Consider the following 22,551-nt stretch of genomic DNA (forward strand, 5'->3'; position numbering starts at 1 on the left):
TTAAATAACGAATCAACTAAGAGGTCAATTCGAACGTAGACTGACATCAGAATGATATCTGAATAATATAATTTACTTATTGTGCGTACCGCTCGCGGTATTACAAGTACGGAAAAGTACGAGCGAAATGCACGATAACTAAATAACATCATTCAGATATCATTTTGATGTCAGTGTAAGTTCGAATTGGCCTGTAGGGCTAACAATAGGATCATATACAAGAGGCAACGCGTGACACATGAAGCTGTTAAATTATCCTCCGAGAGATGTAAAAAATTGTAACCGATACAATAGGATATATTTTCCAATTTAGAGTCATTTAATAATTCAACTAACAGTAATGCCACACGATAAATAAATCTATAAATACATAAGGTCAGCATCTGCCACCCTCGAATACTTTTTCAAATAGAAATTTATTTTGTTGACTATAAAAAAATATAAACAAATCGTCACAGTATTAAGCTGAATTAGGCTTGTGTTGTTGGTACTATACTACGGTCCAGAAGGACCTAAAAGAGATAGACAACACCGTAGCCCAAAACCGGGAACAGTGGAAAAGGCAGACAAGGAGAGCCGACCCCAGATAGTGGGATAAAGGATGACTCACGTTAGACCGGGCCTTGTCCGGGCCGGAGCTTCCGGCGCTTACTTTTCTATGACATGACAGGTGATCACGTGATGCTTTCCATAGAAAAATGAAGCGCCGGAAGCTCCGGCCCGGACACGGCCCGGTCTAACGTGAGTCATCCTTAAGGCTTAGGACAAGAAGAAGAAGTTGGTACTAGACTAAGACATATACATATAACAAATAGTAAAACAAAGTTACTAACAAAGTTTCATAAAAATAAAACTTACATAACTGAAGAAAATATTCGTGGAAAACACACAAATAATTGCTTATACCTACCGGTATTCGAGCCCAGGACTTGGTATGCAGGTGTATTCCCATTTGTTCCCGCCCCACCTGACCGCCGCCGTACATGAGGCAAGGACAAAGGAATGTTTTATTACAAAACCCTATTCCCATCTAATCCCGGCGGGGACAAATATATTGGTAGGAAGAAACACTATCGACTTTGTTAGAAGGCCTTCCTAGGCTTCAATTCTAATGATAAACTAGTAATTTAATTGTTTTTAGCGTTCCGTACCCAAAGGGTAAAAACTGGACCATATTACTAAGACTTCGCTATCTGTCTGTCTGTCTGTCCATCTGTCACCAGGCTGTATCTCATGAATCGTGATAGCTAGACAGTTGAAATTTGCACAGATGATGTGTTTCTGTTGCCGCTATAACATCATGCAAATACTAAAAACAGAATAAAATAAATATTTAAGTGGGGCTCCCATACAACAAACGTGAATTTTTTTGCCGTTTTTTGCGTAATGGTACGGAACCATTCCTGCGCGAGTCCGACTCGCACTTGGCCGTTTTTTTTTATTACGATTAAAATAGATATTATACTTTGACCGCTAGCTGAGTCTACAAATCGTCTCGTTACACCTATAATGACAGTAGTTAGCACCGTATAAAAGCGGCGGCGCGCGCGCAGCCTCCGCGACATTGTTTACTCGCGACGTATCGCTAAGGTGTTAGGTAAAAATACATCATGAAGTTCCTGATCGTTGTTTGTGTTTTCGTGTGTGGTGCCAGTGCTAATGTTGGTAAGATGCAATACAAATATCTAAAAAATGTATTTATTATATTACGCTCTCTTGGTCACTTTCAAATAATTGAAATTAATAATATTTAATTAAATTAAATTATTCAATAGGAAAATCCTGATTTTTGGCAATAATATAGTTTCAGCTATTCATTTTTTGACAGACAGAGAAGAAATAAACAAACATAATAAAACTTACTATTTAAGTATAACAAACCTGCAGATTTTTTTGGCCCAGATCGCCGTCAACGGGCAAGGTACCCAGATGGCTGGCCGTATTTTCTCGTTGTATGGCGATACTTATACGCTGTGTGAAATAGTGGCCAGCCCTCTGGTCACCAGAAGGTCCAGAAGCCTCTATTAGGCCCGCCGACAACTCTTTGTACAGTCGCCCTCAGATATATCGGTGCGGCTAAGGCGCTCACAAATAACTGAACACGCCTCTATTGTCTGGGCGTTAGAGTGCGTGTTCAGATATTGTGAACACCTTGGCCGCTCCGATATATCTGATGGCGACTGTACAGCCGACGTGCACTTGGCCCCCATAGCCCCAAAGTTTCAACACCAAACGCTGCTTCCTAAAGCGGCATATTTGCGACGCTTGAGGCTTTCGGTCGAGGTAGCCGCAGCGCTAGCATCATCCTTGGTGCTTGGAACATGGGACGGTGTTAGGGTATCAACGCAAGCAGACGACCAATGCTCCAAGGCACCACCAGTGTCATTCCGTCGGGCCTCTTGCCGTCATCCCTGGCCAGACAGCTGGGCTCGAGGACTGCTGGTACTTTGGCACTAAGAGCTCGACGGATGACATCATTAATACTGGAATGGCGGAGATCCTTCCAGCGCTTAGGCCAGGTCCAGAATGTCCACCGTGCCGCCGTAGTGATAGCGATGTGACTGATTGGTTGATGCCCCAGGCCTAAACGTAAGCTAACTGCTAGGCGGAGGTAGTGTTGTCTAGAAAAATCCCAATGATGAGGGTAGCGCCTGCAGCCACGGACTGCAGTCGCATGGAGACGACCTCGTTCTCATAATCTTTATTGCATATCACATTGTATCTTAACCATCATTATTGTATTGTTGTTCTGTCGAACTAGTTGGCATATCTAAAAGGTTTTTCCGTACAAGTTGACAGAGCGGCTCTGTGTTGGGTCGTCGATTCAATATCAATTTCTTTACTATTCAAGGCATTAACATAATGCACCTATGAATGACATTAAAGTACAGTTGTACAGAATTCAAATTGAAATACCCACAACATACATTAAATACATAGCCATTAACCTTTTAGACGCCAATGACGATGACGGATATATCGGCAGCTTAGGTCCAACGCCAAAGACCGATTAATCCGTCACAGACCACAGAGTAACATAGACCCACGTGCATTTTCATAAAGTTCAATTTCGGTTTTGACACTTCGGTGGCGTGGCGACCGAGTGACAGCTTTCGTGTTTGACACGGCGTCGTGAAGGTTAAAACACATAACGTAATTGGTATATAGGTATTGTAGAAAGTAAAGAATTATAAATAAAATCAATTTCAATTTAGCTAACTTAGCGGTTACACTCACGTATTTTTAGTCACTCCCGCACGTCTGTCTGTGTGGTTGTCTGTAGTACGTGACGCTCGCCCGTCGTGACCGCTACTCACTCAGGCACTGTTAGTGTTTGAAAATGGAGATCTAGGCTCTCCGAAACATGTCGCGCGAGTAACTAAAAATATTATTTAACCGATTAAAAATGCCCCCCTTACTTTATTTGAGCTTTATTTTTATTTTTGTACTATACCTAGTTTTAATTGTACCTACCGTAGCAAAATGAAATAATATAAAATAATTTCATCATACGAAACACGTAATTAGATAGGGTCGACGGGTTGAGAGGTTCTGTGCTGACCTGACGGAACCCTAAAATTTTCCTCACTAATGATTATAGTGCTATAAATTTACATATAATAATATAATTAACAGTTAACTCAGTTTTTTTTAATTTATTTTTTTAGTTTTTTTATTAGTTTTAGTTTTGTAGGTAGTTTAAAAAAATACTCAGTTTTAAACTTCCACTGTATTCATCCGCGTAATAAGGGATGTGTTATCTAGCCCCCTGATACCATTGTTAAAAAATACAGCGAATTTAAGTTTTCATTACAAAACATGTTTTTGCTCTATTTCGTTTATTTTATAAATTGGAGCTACATAAACTAATTACAGGACTAGATAGATATACCTTATCCTATTGTAAGTACAAAGTTTCAGAGCAATCTAGCTAGTCGTTTTAAAATGAGAGCGTAACTACGTTCGTATGGAGAACCGAGCTTGCTGGGGACGTGGGGACTTAAGGATGACTCACGTTAGACCGGGCCGTGTCCGGGCCGGAGCTTCCGGCGCTTATTTTTCTATGACATGACAGGTGATCACGTGATGCTTTCCATAGAAAACGAAGCGCCGGAAGCTCCGGCCCGGACACGGCCCGGTCTAACGTGAGTCATCCTTTAATCCGTTTAGAGGCGAAATATCAATAAAATCAGTTTCAATGGTCGCATTATCTATCTACATTTGTAGTTTTGTAGTTGTGTTTTCGAAATTTATTTTAAACCATAATACACAAAGTAATAATAAAGATTCTTTAAGATTTTTTAAAGTCGGATAAAAAGATCTCATATTAAATAGGTAGGTAGAGTTAGATCAAAAAGAGTGCAACGATTTTGATAGCACACGCAGTGCGTTATTTTAAACGTCAAACTCCTATGAAATTATGACGTATAAATAACACTTGCATTGCGTGTGCTGTCAAAATCGTTGCAGACTTTTCTTGGTCCAACTCTCCTTACATATAACTATAACTATATGTAGGTATCTTGGACCCGGGTATGTCCTTAAACTACGTCCAAAAGAGAGGTATGGGCACTGTGAATGACATCTCGCTTTGTGTGGTAGGGCACAGGACAGCGGATGTCATTCCAGATCTAGAGCAGAGCCCAACTGGGGAGGTACCTCCACCTTACAGAAAACCGCAGCCAAATAACACTAGACCCTACTAATAGTGTTGTGTTCCTGCCGGTGAGTAAGGTTGCCAGAGCTCGAGGGAGAGGAGTGTTAGGGTCGGCAACGCGCATGTAACTCCTCTGGAGTTGCAGGCGTACATAGGCTATGGAGACTGCCCATATGCTTGATTGGCAGTCTCCATAGCCTATGTACGCAGGATTCCGTACCCAAAGGATAAAAACGGGACCCTAATACTAAGACTCCGCTGTCCGTCTGTTCGTCTGTCCATCTGTCTGTCACCAGGCTGTATTTCATGAACTGTGATAGCTAGACAGTTGAAATTTTCACAGATGATGTATTTCTGTTGCAGCTATAACAACAAATACTAAAAAGTACGGAACCCTCGGTGCGCGAGTCCGACTCGCACTTGGCCGGTTTTTAGGTACCTACTGTTGCTTTTGTAGTGTAGATGTGTTTTCGCGATGATATCTCAGTCCTTCCTTCCAGCACCCTTCCTGACAGCCTGCAAGCCGTCAGACACAGCCTGCCTGCTAGCCTCAGCCAAGAAGGCGATCCCCTTCCTCACGGCCGGGGTCCCAGAGCTGGGTCTACAGCCCTTGGACCCCATGATCATCGACAAAGCGGGGTCCCGAGAGGCCGGTCTCCAACTTGACATAAAAGACACCACTGTTAAAGGGCTGAAGAACTGCGAAATTCTGAACATCAAGTAAGTTCTATATCTTATCTTATCTTATAGTTTCGGGGGCCCTTGCGGAAACACTTCGACCCATAGGGATCTTTTGTGCAGTTACCCCCTAGGAAAGATCCGTCCGCTACTCAAGAACTTTCCCCACCATCTCCATATGCCGGATGATGGACCGTATGGGTAGCGTTTTGAGTTCCTTTGGTTCCAGATAGCCTGTTCCAAAGTCCTTCATTCTTTGTCTGGCGAGTTCTATATACTTTTATACTTATTTAATTACACGAACGGGTCTGCCGCGATAATTTGTTCAAAACTTTTATATGACGTCAGAGACGTCTTTATAACGTCATTATGACGTCGCTGACGTCACTGCTACCTGGGATAATATTGCTAATTCACAGTTACGGATGACACGCTAGAAACTTCGTTTTCTATGACGGTTGATCGGAGATCACGTGATTTTTTAATGGAAAATGAAGTGTCTGACGGATCGGCCGGGCCCGCACCGTTCTAGCCTGAGTCATCCTTTAGTGGTAAATCACTTTATTGTAGAAGAATAGGTTCACATGAATTTACATAAATATAGGAACAAAGGCGAACTTATCGCTATAAGGGATCTCTTTCAGCTAACCTCAGAGTAAAGTTAGAGTTAACTGACAATTCGTAAAGGTGTAAAATCTACGGTGGTTTAGTAAGCACAATAAGTACTAATACTAACACGTTCCGAGCAACCGTTGTAGTCAGCTGCAGAGAAAAGGTGCCACCCCCTGCATACAAAAACTTCTATGTAGGGGTGGGTCCTTTTCTCTGCTGCTGTCGTAGCTGACAATAACTTTATATGTGACATTTTCAACCAAAAGGGTACTTATTGTCGCTTGTCAGTTAGGCGCTATTTCCATATAGCTTCAATTAGAAATCAACCTTATCGACAAGCGACAATGTGGTACCTTTTGGTTGAAAACGTCACATCAAACGAGAACGAGATCAACAACTTTTCTTCTATTGCGTAAAAGAAGATTTTTCAGAAAATTTTCCTGTTAGTAATGTTGCAAGTTGCAAATGACGACGCAGGAGAATTATCTGATTTCAGAGCAGGAAATAACAAAATAATAATTCAGTACAATCAGTAATAGGGAATATATCGTGAAACAAGGAAATTTATATTTATGGACCCGGGTATGTCCTTAAACTGCGTCCGGACCCGGATATGTCCTTAAACTACGTCCAAAAGAGAGGTATGGGCACTGTGAATGACATGTCGCTTTGTGTGGTAGGGCACAGGACAGCGGATGTCATTCCAGATCTAGAGCAGAGCCCAACTGGGGAAGTACCTCCACCTTACAGAAAACCGCAGCCAAATAACACTAGACCCTACTCATAGTGTTTTGTTTTCCTGCCGGTGAGTAAGGTTGCCAGAGCTCGAGGGAGAGGAATGTTAGGGTCGGCAACACGCGTGTAATATCTCCGGTGTTGCAGGCGTCCATAGGCTACGGTAACTGCTTACCATCAGGCGGGCCGTATGCTTGATTGCCACCGACTTGGTATAAAAAAAATCGTCACTCTTGCATATTCGGGCGATAACTGCCTCTTTATCGCGATAGTGAATTCTCGGATTCGCGTTTCCCGGTAGGTCCTCTGTAAGCAAACCGCCTTGATGCATCAATGTCATATTTTATTACCTCTGAAAACTTGTCTAAAACCTGTTAAAGGTACAGTATGTATAAGTTACTCTATGGGTTACTAAAAAGGCTAGTCCTGCACTCTGGTGGCAGAACATTGCAGTAATATCCCCTATTCCTGACACTGATTTTATAATTTAGTGTCAAAGGTTATTTTTAATAATACTTGATTAACAACAGGGGCCCTATTCGAGATGCACAACTGTCAGTTTCGGCTTCAACATCAGTTCAACAGTGGAATGAATCATTTGTTCATCAACTGTGGAAAGTATCATTTGGTACGACCAAAAGTCATTCATTGAAAAAATTATGCAACAAAAATCAACTTTGTTTTCTTACTACTATACGGTTTAAAATGGTTTGGTTTCGTTGTCACCTAACTGTGGATTGCTAATGTCAAATTTACCTATTCGACAACACACGATTTCTTTCATTCAACTGAAGTTCAACACGAAACGTCACTTAACGCATGTCGAATACCGCTCCGGGAGTCATGACTTTTGTACTTATCTTAATATACAGTATCAGGTACACTAATTATCTGTATGGCATTACATAGATACAACCTAATTGTTATAGCGTGTCTGTACACGCTAACATTTTCCTTAAGGACCTGCCCTTAAGGAAAATGTTTCTTAAATTAGTCTACTACTGACAGTGCTTAATAGTTATTCAATAAGAGGATGCTTGGTCTAAATTGTGTATAAAAAATGCCAGGATTACAATAGCAACTGCTTCTTATTATGCCTCAATTATACTTTATTGCTGTAACCAGTTCCGTGTATTGTTATTAAGTACTTAGCTTTTTTCTATTTCATCCTAGACGGTCTACTATAACTAATAATGATAGACATGAGAACTCAGTCCTAAGAAAAAAAACAATAGTAAAGGTAATTTTGAAAATGAAGACAAGGAAAATAAAAGTGTTATTTTATACTTCAAGCTTCTATGAAATTATGACGTTTAAAATACAATAACACTTGCACAGTCTGTGCTATCAAAATCGCTGCCGAGTTAGCTTGGTCTGACTCTAGACTAGTAATATTTTTGGAAATTGGTTGTAACGTTGTAACATGTCATAATGAAATAAAACTATGAAAACGGATTATATCGCGTATATTGAATTTATAATACATCCCGACGTTTCGAACTCTTTACAGCGTTCGTGGTCAACGGGTGACTGAGGAAAAATTACAAAATGCAAAAATACCCACATACTAAAATAATGAACAATCATAGACTACAAACTTTAAGGCTGGTTGTACATGCAAAATCGGTTCATAAGGCTAGTTATACACTATAATTATTTTTCAAAGATATACATGACGTGTGACAGTTTATGTCTCTGACGCGCATGCGTACGTGATGGTTTGGTGTCAAAAACATGATATGTATGCTAACGTGTATCGATTCGAATGATTCTAAGAAATGGTTCATCAGGGGCCCTATTCGAGATGCACAACTGTCAGTTTCGGCTTCAACATCAGTTCAACAGTGGAATGAATCATTTGTTCATCAACTGTGGAAAGTATCATTTGGTTGTACACCAAAACTCATTCATTGAAAAAATTATGCAACAAAAATCAACTTTGTTTTCTTACTACTATACGGTTTAAAATGGCTCTGAACTCTGCGTGGTTCGGTTTGGTTTCGTTGTCACCTAACTGTGGATTGCTAATGTCAAATTTACCTATTCGACAACACACGATTTCTTCCATTCAACTGAAGTTCAACACGAAACGTCACTTAACGCATGTCGAATACCGCTCCTGGTTTTTTGTTTTACCTGTGTCATACGAGGTATTTATTAGAAAATCTGTATATCTGACCTACTTACATTCAAATAATAAGAACTAAATTATTCTTTACAATGCATGTGCTCGAAAAGTGCGTTTCCTACGGAGCCATATCATGCGGAAAGTACTACTTTTCCGCACTAGTGCTTTTTGTTTTCCATTTTTTTTACAGTACATATGGTGCTACTTTCTCGTACTAGTGCGTAAAAGAGCACTTTTCGTGCATATGTCGAAATCGAAAGTTTAAAGGGCCATATGTACTGTAAAACGTTGTACGATACACGTGGGAATAGGTAATTCGCATTTCCTCAAATTTCCTCTTCCGCACTTGTATCGTAAATAACTATAGGAACAACAATACTCAAAACGAATACTGCATGTAGCTTTTCCAGTCAAATCCATTCATTCGTAGTATTTGCCATAAGTACCTACTTACCAGTCAATACATGGCAAATTTAAAGTAAATAGAATAATTACTACTCACACTAATACCACCACCATTACCAAGGTTTATGTACCCGAGTATACAGGGTGGAGAAAATTAATGGTTCCTGGAGGGAAAGTGCCTTAAAACCTTCAGTTAGCTCAGTTTCTACACTGTATAAAAACTAGCTAATTGTTCTACTAAGAGCGGCATCCGTAATCATCTCAACAAAAACCGGCCAAGTGCGAGTCGGACTCGCGTTCGAAGGGTTCCGTACATTACACAATTTAAACAATGTACTTTTAATGTGAAACGTGCGTGAAATGTCTTTAAAAAACCCGTAGGGGTTGGATCAAAAACGAAATAATTAAGTCCGACTCACGCTTGACTGCACATTTTTAATAGGTTTTCCTGTGATCTATAGGTAAAGATCTATTTTGTGTATTTTTTCAGAATTTTAGACCCAGTAGCTTCGGAGATAGAGGGGGGTGGGGCCCTTGGTCATTTTTTTTGCCTATTTTCTTGAATAACTTCTAAACTGTTTATCCTAAAATTATAAAAAATATATTTGATATTCTCACAATGAGCTGTTTCATTTGATATGTAACACAATATAGTTTATAAAACTTTATTTTTTAATTTTCTCATTTACCCCCTAAAAGTGGCCCCCATGTTTAAAATTAATTTGTTTACGTTACATGTCCGTCTTTGGGTTACAAACTTGCATATGTATACCAAATTTCAACTTAATTGGTCCAGTAGTTTCGGAGAAAATAGGCTATGACAGACGGACAGACAGACAGACAGACGCACGAGTTCTAATATGTATTGTTGTGATCTGTTTTTTTTTTAATTGTATTTGCATGCATTTTTATGTGTTTGACGCAAATAAATAAATGAATGAAATGAAATGAGTGATCCTATAAGGGTTCGGTTTTTTTCCTTTTGAGAACCCTAAAAAAATAGAAAATTGATTAATCGGACAATTCAAAACATTCAGTTAGCTCATAATTCAAAATAAAGTAAAAATAGTATGAAAAATTGTTCGATTAATCCGTTAGAATAAGTTTCTTTTAATAAGAATCGATGAATAAACATAATAATGATAGCGTGTAACACGCCCATCTATACCCCCGTGTTAAAATAGTATCGCTAATGATATTTATCATTTCAGACGCAATGGAAGAAGAATTAACCTGGATGTAAACTGTCCCAACATCCAGCTGACTGGAGACTACAACCTCGGGGGCAAGCTGCTGATTTTGCCCATTGAGGGCAAGGGCAAATACAAGATCAAGCTCCGTAAGTGCCTGCCGCTATATGATGTTGTCACTGATAGAAATCTTTGCTGTAACAATTATTTTAACTATGTTTTTCGACTTTTATGCATAAGTTTACATATTATTATTTATATTAGGGGACAACACACAGATCAAGTTTGCCTCAAACTAAATAAGCAAAGCTTGCACTACGGGTGCTAGGCGACGATATACATAGGGTAAACTCGGTGACTCTATTTGGTGACACGGCATTCGGTGATACAAGTTTTGAAAAATGACACCCAGGAAGGCTAGTGAATTAGGGCCTTTTAAATGAGACCTCACGGCTTCACGGCTTTGGCGGATTTGCCGTGAGGCCCATTTAAAGGGCCCTCACTAGCTTTGCACAGCACATGCTTTAAAACTTGTATCACCGAATTAGGCGTGTCACCAAGTAATGCGAGTTTACCCTACTTAAATAGATAAAAACATACACGACTCAGGAACAAATATTTGTGTTCATCACACAAATAAATGCCCTTATCGGGATTCGAACCCAGGACGGCTTCACAGGCAGGAGGCAGAATCACTACCCAACCCACTAGGCCAGACCGGTCGTCAAATTTGTTAACCTATAACCAATTTTTTTATTTTTTTATTTTACTTGTTCCGTCGTTTCATAAAGCAGTAAAATAAGAAGATTTCTGATTAGCAGTATTTCCCGTAACATGCAATACACTTAATAATGGCACATCCCTAGGAACATATTGAGAAGCGAAATGGTACAGAAATCTATTCTTTGACCGTATTAGCCGGTTTCGAACCTTTGGCTTGAAAGATGCTTCCCGATACACCAATGGTTTCACAGTATTAATCCCTCTTCAGGTGACCTCCTGGTGAAGATCCAGATTGAGACTGCTGACGTGGAGAAGAACGGAGACAAATTCTGGAAGATCGCCAACTGGAAGTTCACATCTGACCTCCAGACCAACGCGCATTACGCCTTCCAGAACCTGTTCAACGGGAACCAGCAGGCTTGTAAGTATTTTAGTCTACACCTACACTTTAGCCTACACAGTCACCGAATGGGCCCTACGGAAGACCAGCGCTGGCTTTATAGCTAGCATTATGCTGAGTTGGGTCCATTTCGTGATGCACACTTGATGATTTCTTCTTTTCTTGCTGTTGTTGTCTGTACATGTTCGTACTTGTGTTGTGATCGTCACGAATAAATATCATTTATCTTATCTTTTATCTTACACATCAGTACTGGAAGACCCAGCTGGAAGTATACGTCACGTCTTATACATCTATGAAATGAAACAAACGTATTAGACATGACGTAAATTTCCGCTAGTAAGAAACGATTTGACTCTCATTTATGGCATAAATTTAATATTGTTTTAAGAGAATTGGTCGCTCACAACAAACAGGATTAATTGATGCCGTCACCATTCGTTTTAATTTACATATCAATAGGTTCTAGGAACTAGGTATAGTTCCCGTGGTTATATTATTTGATTTATTTGGAAGACATTCCACTTTCGGATTATTAGTGATTAGATTAGATTCCCAGTATATAAAGTATACCATATCCTAATCTAGGTTAGCTTATAATATGTGGCTTTCCATCACAGAAGGGTCCTTATGCTTCATGTGCAATAAGGACTCAGATTTCTTGTTGGAATTTCATATAAAAAGTACCTTATTGCACTTGAAGCAAAAGGACCCTGCTGTGATGGAAAGCTAAATTTCAGCCAAATCTATTGACTGAGGAACAAATATCTAAACATCTAAACGTACATATTTTTAATGTATAAAACAGGAACCATCAGTACTGTAATGGCAATGGCACTATTTCGGCATTGACATAACCCTAATGCCAGAGATTCTGTGTGGCGACGGATGCTAGGTGCTCAACTATTCCAATATAATTTATCTGTGCTAATGTAAAGTGCTATTATTGTTGTTATAATTGTTGCTGTTGTGCGCATTGGTTCAACTGTAATGTCATGTACACTTTTATCAATAAAATTAATAAATAACTATTTCTCTCTCCAGCCGACACCATCACCCAATTCGCGAACACCAACTGGAAGGAGATCTACAACGAAGTCGGCAATCCCATTACCAGCGCCATTGTCAGCAGAATCGTCAAAGCCGTAGAGAAGATGTTCGAGAAAGTGCCCGTCAAGGAAATCAGTATAGAATAGTTTAGTTGCCAATTTTGATGTTAGATGGCGCTGTAACCGACTACATTGCGCTGTTAAGATTTTTCTGCAATTCTATATAAGGGCCAAGAGAATTCTGATTAAATGTTGTTACCGATTTTCTAGAAAACAAGAAAACGGCTCTCTATTGGTTCCCATGAATTTTAGTTTCCGATTTTTTTAGTCCATAACGTTTTCCATCATAATTTTTGTTAATCATATTGTCAATAGTCATAAAATTAAACAATATAATTTGCAGTTCCGATTTTTGCAAGTCATTTTATTTATTTATTTAAACTTTATTGCACATAAAATTATAAGTACAAATGGCGGACTTAATGTCATAAGGCATTCTCTACCAGTCAACCACTGGGCTAAAAAGAGATGGTTGTTAGGTGCCGGATTAATACTAGAAAAATTAAAACGATAATCGAAGTCATCATTATTGTTAGTCATGAAATTTGTTAGTCATTATTTAAGTCCAGATAGTATACCAATTACATAATGTTGAAGTCAATAATTTTGCTTATAATATTTTTGTAAGGTCTTCTAGTAGCATTTGGGTTCTGAAAGGATCGCAGTTCTAACCTACCCTAACCTCTCACATTTCTGATAGCAGTTCGGTTCTGTAAGGGTCACAGTTCTAACCTAACCTAACCCAAGCAATAAATTTTATAACTTTTGTGATTGTTTAATATTATAGATCTTTAATATTATAACTATTTAACGTTAAGTATACTTAACAAATATTATGACTATTGATATTTATTGTCCATTAATCATATGGATATCAATTTCTAGCTATCGAAATTGGAAACATTAAGTTTATGGGAAACAAAGGGATCTCCATACAGAAACATTTCTCACACGAGTCACACTGGGTTCCTACCATAAAGGTTTTTATTGTAACTACTTAATTGTGGTATTTTCTATAAAAAGGGACCTTATTGTCGATGGCGCTTACGCCATTATAAACGATGCTCCGATATAAATACAATGCTGCGCGACTCTGTGCGGCGTAAGCGCCATCGACAATAAGGTCACTTTTCATAGAAAATGCCCCATATGTTTTTGTCATGTTTTTATTAGTTAAATGTTACATTTATAAATAAATGACTTTCACACACTGTCTACAAATATTTTACGTGACAACTACGTAATATAAAAATGAACTGTCATAGGTATCATCATTCAACACGAGAGGTATACACCGTATACAACATTCACTATGGCTATGGCTTGAAAAATACCCTGTAGGTATTGTAATTGTATGTCATAATATGGGATTTGTCCTGAAATAAATATCATTCATTCATTTATAACCTGCGGATCCAGGTCAGCATACAGCCACAGGGCGGACACGCTATACATCAAAAATCAGTTGCGTTTCTATGTGTGAACGGCACGTCTATACACGCGTCATGCGTCATAGTGTGAGTAAGTTGCTTAAAAATAGTACTAAGCGGCCGGCAAACGGCCGTCAATCTGCTGTCGCGGGGCGAGGTAATTTTAGTCGGGGCGGGCCGGTGCGTGGCCGGTGCGTGGCCGTTCTGTATGATATTATAACTTATTCTGTGATACAGCGTGATTTTCTACCGTGCACTTTAACCCTATTATTTCCGTTCATTTAAGCCTAAACTTCTGTCATATGTAAATTATCTTTGTTAAAGAGTAAGCCGCGGGGAAAACCCTCTCGACCTCAACCATGTTTACTTTGTTTAACGTCTTTTCACAGAAATATGTTTATAGGTAAATATCCGTGATTCGTATGCATTCGTTATCCTTTATGCTTATTGATCTACCTATTCTGTTAAGTGCATTTATTATGTGATGTGATTTGATGATTGATATTCTAACGAGAACAACAGCAAATGATAAAGGCCACATAAAACATAGTGCGCGCAGTCTTTGGTCACGATTAACCTAACGTTTTTCCTGGCTTTTTGATTACTGTATGAAATAAGTATGTAATTTCCTTAATTAGTGCATAGCAGCTTCAAATGTCTATAAGTAGGTACGATTCCAAAGTGGTACAGTACAGGGTTGTCTAGCCAATATGGAAGATGGTAATCGTAAACCACAAACGCTTATAAACATGTAACGAGATGAAAGAGGACTTCTTTGCATACATTATTTTAATAGAATTTAAACTATCGTTTTATTAATTTAACATTTACATTATTTTACATTTGTTTGGCATTTTTATTAAAGGTTTTTTTATTATATAGGCTAACGAGCAAACGAATTTACTTTTTTTCGAAAAATCATCAACTTTTGGGTTATTTGAAATCAGTACGGCTACCATCAGTTTGGCACTGACATAAACGCCATCGAGAACGTAATTTACTTTCTATGCATCTCGCTCGCACTAATACGCGAGTACGAGCGAGATGCATAGAAAGTAAATTACGTTTTCGATGGCGTTTATGTCAGTGCCAAACTGATGGTAGCCGTACTGGATCACGAATACTATTGAATGAGACAAAGAAAAAAACCCCCCTAAAGTCAAAATTATGCATCAAAAATGGATGACTCCCCATCCTAAATCAATCTATGAGTCAAAAAGAGCAATTATGCAAAAGGAAATCCCATCATCATCATTTTCCGTATAATTAAGCGTACACCACGGACTAAACCTAAAAGTTGATGGATAAAAAGTAAATGGTACACTTTTAAATGAAAATGCCCAAGTGCGTTAAACTCAGAGTACCTACCTACGCTCTTTTCTTGAAACCATGAAGGCCGTATCGCTCCGGAAATACTGCGGCTGACAGTTCATTCCACAATTTAGCTATGTACTAGGAGGATAATATATAACCAAACGGAGTAGCCATTAACAGGCATTCCCCTCTGTCGAAAATAGTCGATCAATGGTCGTACAATGTATGGACTGACGTTTATCTGACATGGCTATTTTGACGTTACGTATACATTTGACGTTCTGCTCTTCCGCAAAAATCGGCAGACTTTTGTACAGAAAATTACAGACGTGGCGTCTCCGTTTGTTTATATTGTGTACATTTGACACAATGCTAAGTCCACAGAGCATTGGATAAGGACAGCATTGTGTCAATCGTACTGCTAAACTGTGGAATTAACTGTCAGCCGCAGTATTTCCGGAGCGATACCTTATTAATATCACGTTCTGTATCCCTTTTCGTAAATACACCAGTAAAACTATATACACATACATAGTCATAATCATAATGTAGGTATGCGCCTTGCCTTCAACTGGCTTATTACTAGAAGACAAATTATTGTGACGTCAAGACAAGGCTACACTACAGATACCGGTCGTTCGTCACGTAGGCGCGACGCGACGCATCGCTTTGACGTCAGCGATCGTGGCCTAGCCAAGGTGACAATCGCTTGCGCTTCGCTATCGAATCGCTTTGTGTCTCTCTATCACTATATAAGTGTGACAGTGACAGTTGCGTTGCGTACGGAGCGATAGCGATTGGCATGTTGTATGCTGTCTACGGGGCCAGATAACTTTTATTAGGTAATCGACAAAAAGGAACATCGATTTGAATTCAGACATTTAAGATTTAGGTAATAAGTTTAATGAATGTTCAAAATTTATTTTATTGAATATTCACGCATATCAATCAGCATCAAGAAAATTTGATTCTCGTTCAGAGGGCGCTACTAGTTTTGGCCTACGGTCGTATAGATAGCGTTGACGGTTTCGTTTGTTATTTAACAATTTTAACGCATATCAGTGAAAGAACATGGGTCAAAATCATAAAAATAATTAATGCAAATAAAAAAAATCATTTATCTATATTTAAATACATTCTATCGTATTTTTATAAATCTTCATTTTTAGTTTTAAAGTGTGTCGACAGATGGCAGTGAATTTACTGGGGTTACAAAATGTACTATGACAGTACCGCTCTAGTATCAGTTACTCTATGATTATACAGAACGGCCACGCACCGCCCCGCCCCGACTCGAATTACCTCGCCCCGCGACAGCAGATTGACGGCCGTTTGCCAGCCGCTCAGTACTATTTTTAGGCAACTTACACTATGACGCATGACGCGTGTACAGACGTGCCGTTCACACATAGAAACGCAAGTGATTTTTGATGTATAGCCGTATAGCGTGTCCGCCCTGTGACCGTGCACCGCAGTAACCGCACCGCTCGCCAAAGGCGTTCATTCTCAAACCCTGGAACCTCAATGGACGCGCACTGTGCGGTTTCGGAGGGATGCTCCAGTTGTGGAATGAACTCCCTGCCGAAGCGAGAAATCCCAAATTATATGTACCTAATCAATCTAGAAGGATATAACCAAACGGAGCCGCCACGTCTGTAATTTGCTGTACAAAAAAGTCTGCCAATTTTGCGGGGGAGGGGAACGTCAAATGTATACGTAACGTCAAAATAGCCATGTCAGATAAACGTCAGTCCATACATTGTGTATGACCATTGGCCAACTATTTTCGACAGAGGGGAATGCCTGTTAATGGCTACTCCGTTTAGTTATATCCTCCTAGTAATAAAAAAAAAACAAGCATAGTTTAAAGTATCCGTACAAGCTTCTATATAATCATTGGCACATACGTACGTAGGCCAGAGTAAAAAAAGAGTACTTGTATTATCATAATTTCTTGAATTTAACTTCCTGCATAATAACTTAAAACCATTAATTAAGTGTCTTACAAAAGCAAATCACGGAGCTACCAGGCATTAAATCTGCCATAATGCCTAGAGAGTAAAGGTGAAGGTCATACAACTGGTAATGCGCCTACTGTGTCATCATGAGAATCAAAATTTAACGAGAGGAGAGTAAAGAGCGAACCAAAGAATGCTAAGAGTTCCGTACTTCATGAGCTACAAGCTACAAGTCGTCGGGGTTTCAAATTGGAGGTTGTGGGTTAGAATCCTGGCTTCCACGAGAGTTTCTCGGAAGTTTTAGACGTTGCAGTATTCTATGAATATTCTGTAACCAGAAAAAAGTTAAATTTGGCATAGGTTCTTACAATCCCTGTCAACTCGCCTTAACAAGCGCCATCTATGGGACACTCTCTACTCTATATTGAACTTTCTCTACGACTCCTGCCTGACTCCTTCGATCTCCACCCACGTGCCAACAATCCCCTTTACAGCTATGGTGGGATCCCGATTCAAAGGCAAAGGGCCAACCGATAAAATAAAAATGGAAATTTCGTTATCTGTCTATTGCTCGAATGGGCAAGAGTAGTAGAGAGGCAGATAACGAAATTTCGATTTTCGCGGTAGGCCCTTAGGTTTTGTTGTCAAATACCTAAATCGAACTGCGGGCTATGACTAAAAAGTGTGATCTAAAGAGAAGCAGAACTAGAGAATTGAATCCCGCTTTGATTAGGTACCTACAGGAGTAACGAATAACATAACTTGATAATATATTATATATGTATATTCAGCCCATTAATTATTGCAGGTGACTAAATTTAATAAACATCCTGTAGATTTCCGTTAAAATTTAATTTAAGAAGAGTATATGCGGCTAGAAGGTTTTAAGCTTAAGGGTCTTTTTTGGGCTAAGTTTTTCATTATCAAGGATAAATAACCTGTTTTAAAGAACGTGACATAATTGCATGTGTAAGACTCAAAAAATTGTTGCCAACCTGGTTTAGTTGGATTTCGATTTCCGTTAGAGGCTACCCGAGGTTTTCATCGATATTTGACAAAGTATCTCCTTCTTTTTCACTACACATAGAATTATAAGACAAACGGATATCGGTTCTTTAATCTTTTATCTCCATTTTTGTCTACCGGATTTTGAAGGATATGAATACTTATTTATTTATAATTTTTTTAAACATTGTCTAAAAAAACACTTTTATCGTATCTCAATTCCTGTGAAAGATCTCACATATACGAAATCTCCATATTTGGGTTCGTCTTTTACGTCTCTAATTTTTTGTCTACGGTTTTAATTTTAAACTAATAAACACAAAAGTTATGGCCAGAAAACAAGTTGTTTGGCCTAAAATTGTTCAACTTTGATGCCAAATATCTCGAAAACAATGAACTATGAAGTAAATATGGGATACTATATTGCTTAAAGGATGACTCACATTAGACCGGGCCGTGACCGGGACGGAGCTTCCGGCGCTTACTTTTCTATGACATGACAGGTGATCACGTGATGCTTTCCATAGAAACCGAAGCGCCGGAAGCTCCGGCCCGGTCACGGCCCGGTCTAACATCAGTCATCCTTAAAGCCGTTGCTGTTAATATGATAAGCGACAAAAAACATTAGAAAACCAAGGATTCAGATCGAAGGTCACTGGGGCATGGGATCCCCCAAAGAATAAAATACATAGGTATATTTGTACTTACTTTAATTGTTGTTATAGTTAACCGGCATCTATTTAACTAATTTTTATCAAGCAGATACGTCTACGAGCGATACTATTTTAATTTTGTTTATATTAAAGGCAGAAAACCGCAGCCAAATAACACTAGACCCTACTCATAGTGTCGTGTTCCTGCCGGTGAGTAAGGTTGCCAGAGCTCAACGAGGGAGAGGAGTGTTAGGGTCGGCAACGCGCATGTAACTCCTGTGGAGTTGCAGGCGTACATAGGCTACGGAGACTGCTTAACATCAGGCGGGCCGTATGCTTGGTTGCCACCGACTTAGTATAAAAAAAATGGAAGAATTCACCGCTTCCGGCAACTTGCGACAGTTGCGACCCGACATTTCAGAACACCGGTCCGATCGCTCTTAAACCATTTTCCATTTTTTATTTAATATAACAAATTGACAGCACTTATTGACCAAGCGAGAGCGAAGGTCTTCGTTTTAGCTTGGGTAAAAATGCTTTCGAACGTCCGGCTGTCCGGCTGTTCTCCTCTACAGGTCGCATTTCTCAACCGATTTTTGTGAAATTTGGTGAGCTGCCGGCCTAGCCAAGGTGAAAATCGCTATCGCTTCGCCATCGAAACGCATTGTATCTCTCTATCACTCTTCCATATTGGTGTGACAGGGACAGTTGCGTTTCGTTCGCTACGTAGCGTTAGCGATTGGCATGTTGTCTACGGGGCCAGATTCGATAATAGTGGGTATTGTTTATGTTCGTTCAGTTTTTTTTCAAAGAGCCACGGGGATTTGAGAGGTTTATAGCCCAATACTATGTACAGTATTGTTATTGTACAGTAAGTAGTTCACACAGATGGCGCAGTCGTCTCGTCGGTAGGTTCATTTGACTAAACAAAAACAAAAGCAAATCAACCATAGAGGTTATTACTTGCCTGAAGGTCTAGGCCGAATAATAAAATACCTACGGGAAACGTCGGGATGTATTATAAATTCAATATACGCGATATAATCCGTTTTCATAGTTTTATTTTATGAGTAACTATCGCGGTAACCGAAGACAATATTAAAATACCTATGCTCAAAATATCAAATTTAAAAAAAACCTTATGTTCATTTAAACTATATAATACCCAATTAACGAATTACCTACCTTCCTAAGATAAATGATTAGGTTTTAGGTAATCTTAAGAACAGATAAAGTACGAGCAAATAATGATGTTTGCGTAGTTACCCGTTTTCATAAACAAACGATGTGTTATTACAAAAAATAAACCAATATCCATTAATTTAGCTGCTTCCGCAATTTAAATACTACCTGAAACGATGTGCTCAATATGATTGTTGTTTAGGTGTAAACAAACTATTTGACAACAAAAAATAAAAATCACTAAACAATAATAGATTCCAATTTATTATTTAGTCGCCAAACTATCATTTCAAGCTCCCTATTCATAATTTTTGGTGGCTTGAATTTGCTGCCAGTTTTTTTAATAATATGATGCTTATATTTGGAACTAATATACATTTTTAGGCTCTAAAATATGAACACACGCCCAAATTATATTATTATATGCCCAATGAAAGTTCCTGTTTAATATTTTAGTTGCCCGAAAAATAATAAGCCTTTTTTTAAACTGTCAATCTCAAACTATAGTGTTCTTTTGTTTAATGAATGAATCGCTTCTTAACCGCAAATATAAGTTTGTATTAGAGATTCCGTCATTTAACAATTTTGGTTTGGACTTTTATTTGAACCAGTTTTTAATGAAAACTACAGGTTAGATCATCAAGTTGGCCTATTTGCATAAATATTGGTCCTACTAGTTTCGGTACTGCGTCGGTTGATAATTTATTGGTGCGAAGTCTAGTCAAGTAGCAACAACTCTACGTACTTACGAGATATTTATTTTAGTTGAAGGTTTTGCCCATTATTTTGCACTGATATACTCGACTTACCTTCAATACCAACTTTTCTTTTTCCAATGTATTTTTAGGGTTACGCTCCCAAAGGGTAAAAAAGGGACCCTAGTACTAAGACTCCTGTGTCCGTCTGTCTGTCACCAGGCTGTATCTCGTGAACCGTGAACTGTATATTTGAAATTTTCACAGATAAAAACAAATACTAAAAAGTACGAAACCCTCGGTGGGCGAGTCCGATTCGCACTTGTCCAGTTTTTAATTAAAGATGAGTTAGTTTGGTTTAATTTTCGCTTGGGCTGGATTTGATACGTACTTATATACCTACTGAAAGCGATACCGAGTATAAGAAGGTACGAGCAATACACATATGTAAAATATCTAAATTATAATAATTATAACTTCGATGTTTCACATATGTATGTGTATATTGCTTATACATAAATATTATTACCTCTTAACCAATTATGTAGGGATTATGAGCTTGTAAAGTTAGGTCAAAAATACAATACAATTTTGTACTCTTTATTGCACGCCTCAATACAAATAAATAATACATCAACTGAAGTAGAACCTAACAAGCGATCATATCGCTAGAAGCGATCACTTCCAGACATTCTTTCAATTGTCAAAATTAATAAATTTACGCCAAAAGAAATCTAAAGCCTGACCAGGAATATATGATCACGCGCCATGTTGCGGAATTTCATTGGAACTAATTTTTTCATACTATATGAACTGTCACCCTATACATGAGAATGAGCAGCGCCCTCTTGACAATGATCATATATATCTGGTCGGACTTTAGCACAGAATACACTCAGACCAAAACAATCAAACATACAGATAAAAAACAACATAGGAAGGAATAAGAAGTCACTAAAAAATAATACAGAAGGATTTAATTTCTTAACATATTTCAAAAATCCTTATTCTACCAAAGTAAGAATCAACTGCATATGTTGCATATATATTTTGAATCGTCTCTCAAAGCTCTTCATTTTGATACCCCACTCGATAAGTTTGCAAGATTTTTTTTTCCAAATGTCGCGCGTTAAGGATGACTCACGTTAGACCGGGCCGTGTCCGGACCGGAGCTTCCGGCGCTTACTTTTCTATGACATGACAGGTGATCACGTGGTTCTTTCCATAGAAAACGAAGCCCCGGAAGCTCCGGTCCGGACACGGCCCGGTCTAACGTGAGTCATCCGTTATTGTGTATTACGTCCGTTTTAAAATGTAAATGCTTGATTTGTCGATAAAAATACAAAAAATCAATATATGTATGCCTTTAACATTTGAGGAGTTTCCTCGATTCCTCATGGATCCCATCATCAGAACAATGTTTTGATAAAAACGGGACCAATCTATATGTATATACTTACAATAAAAAAAAGAATTTTCATAATCGGTCCAGAAATGACGGAAATTGATAACCTCCTTTTGAGATTTGGAAGTCGGTAAAAAAAATTGAATTATTTTCAAAATTGCTTTCTTGGGGTTAGATACGATGGTATCAAAAAAAGATGAAATTGATTTCTACGGACTAAAGATCAATCGTGCCGATTTTGATAGCTTTAACACCGTTAGCAGCATTTTACT

The 22,551-nt window shown here is 38.6% G+C and overlaps 2 protein-coding genes across 2 annotated transcripts in view; both read left to right on the top strand.

The window, feature by feature from the left end:
• Positions 1-22,551, top strand: part of LOC134744674 (circadian clock-controlled protein daywake-like) — a 113,924-nt gene that overhangs the window by 79,191 nt on the left and 12,182 nt on the right. The gene's annotated exons all lie outside the window — the stretch shown is intronic.
• LOC134744673 (protein takeout-like) lies at positions 1,508-12,795 on the top strand. The gene is made up of 5 exons (XM_063678577.1): positions 1,508-1,665; positions 5,158-5,377; positions 10,427-10,554; positions 11,397-11,549; positions 12,573-12,795. The coding sequence occupies exons 1-5, from the start codon at positions 1,611-1,613 to the stop codon at positions 12,722-12,724; spliced, it is 708 nt and encodes a 235-aa protein (XP_063534647.1). The 5' UTR covers positions 1,508-1,610; the 3' UTR covers positions 12,725-12,795.

This window comes from Cydia strobilella, chromosome 10, assembly GCF_947568885.1.
Source record: "Cydia strobilella chromosome 10, ilCydStro3.1, whole genome shotgun sequence".
NCBI classification, from domain to species: Eukaryota; Metazoa; Arthropoda; class Insecta; order Lepidoptera; family Tortricidae; genus Cydia; species Cydia strobilella.

Coding starts and splice junctions, on each gene's coding strand:
- LOC134744673 (XM_063678577.1), top strand. CDS start 1,611: ATGAAGTTCCTGATCGTTGTTTGTGTTTTCGTGTGTGGTGCCAGTGCT. Junction 5,378..10,426: donor TGCGAAATTCTGAACATCAA/GTAAGTTCTATA, acceptor TTATCATTTCAG/ACGCAATGGAAGAAGAATTA. Junction 11,550..12,572: donor CAACGGGAACCAGCAGGCTT/GTAAGTATTTTA, acceptor TTCTCTCTCCAG/CCGACACCATCACCCAATTC.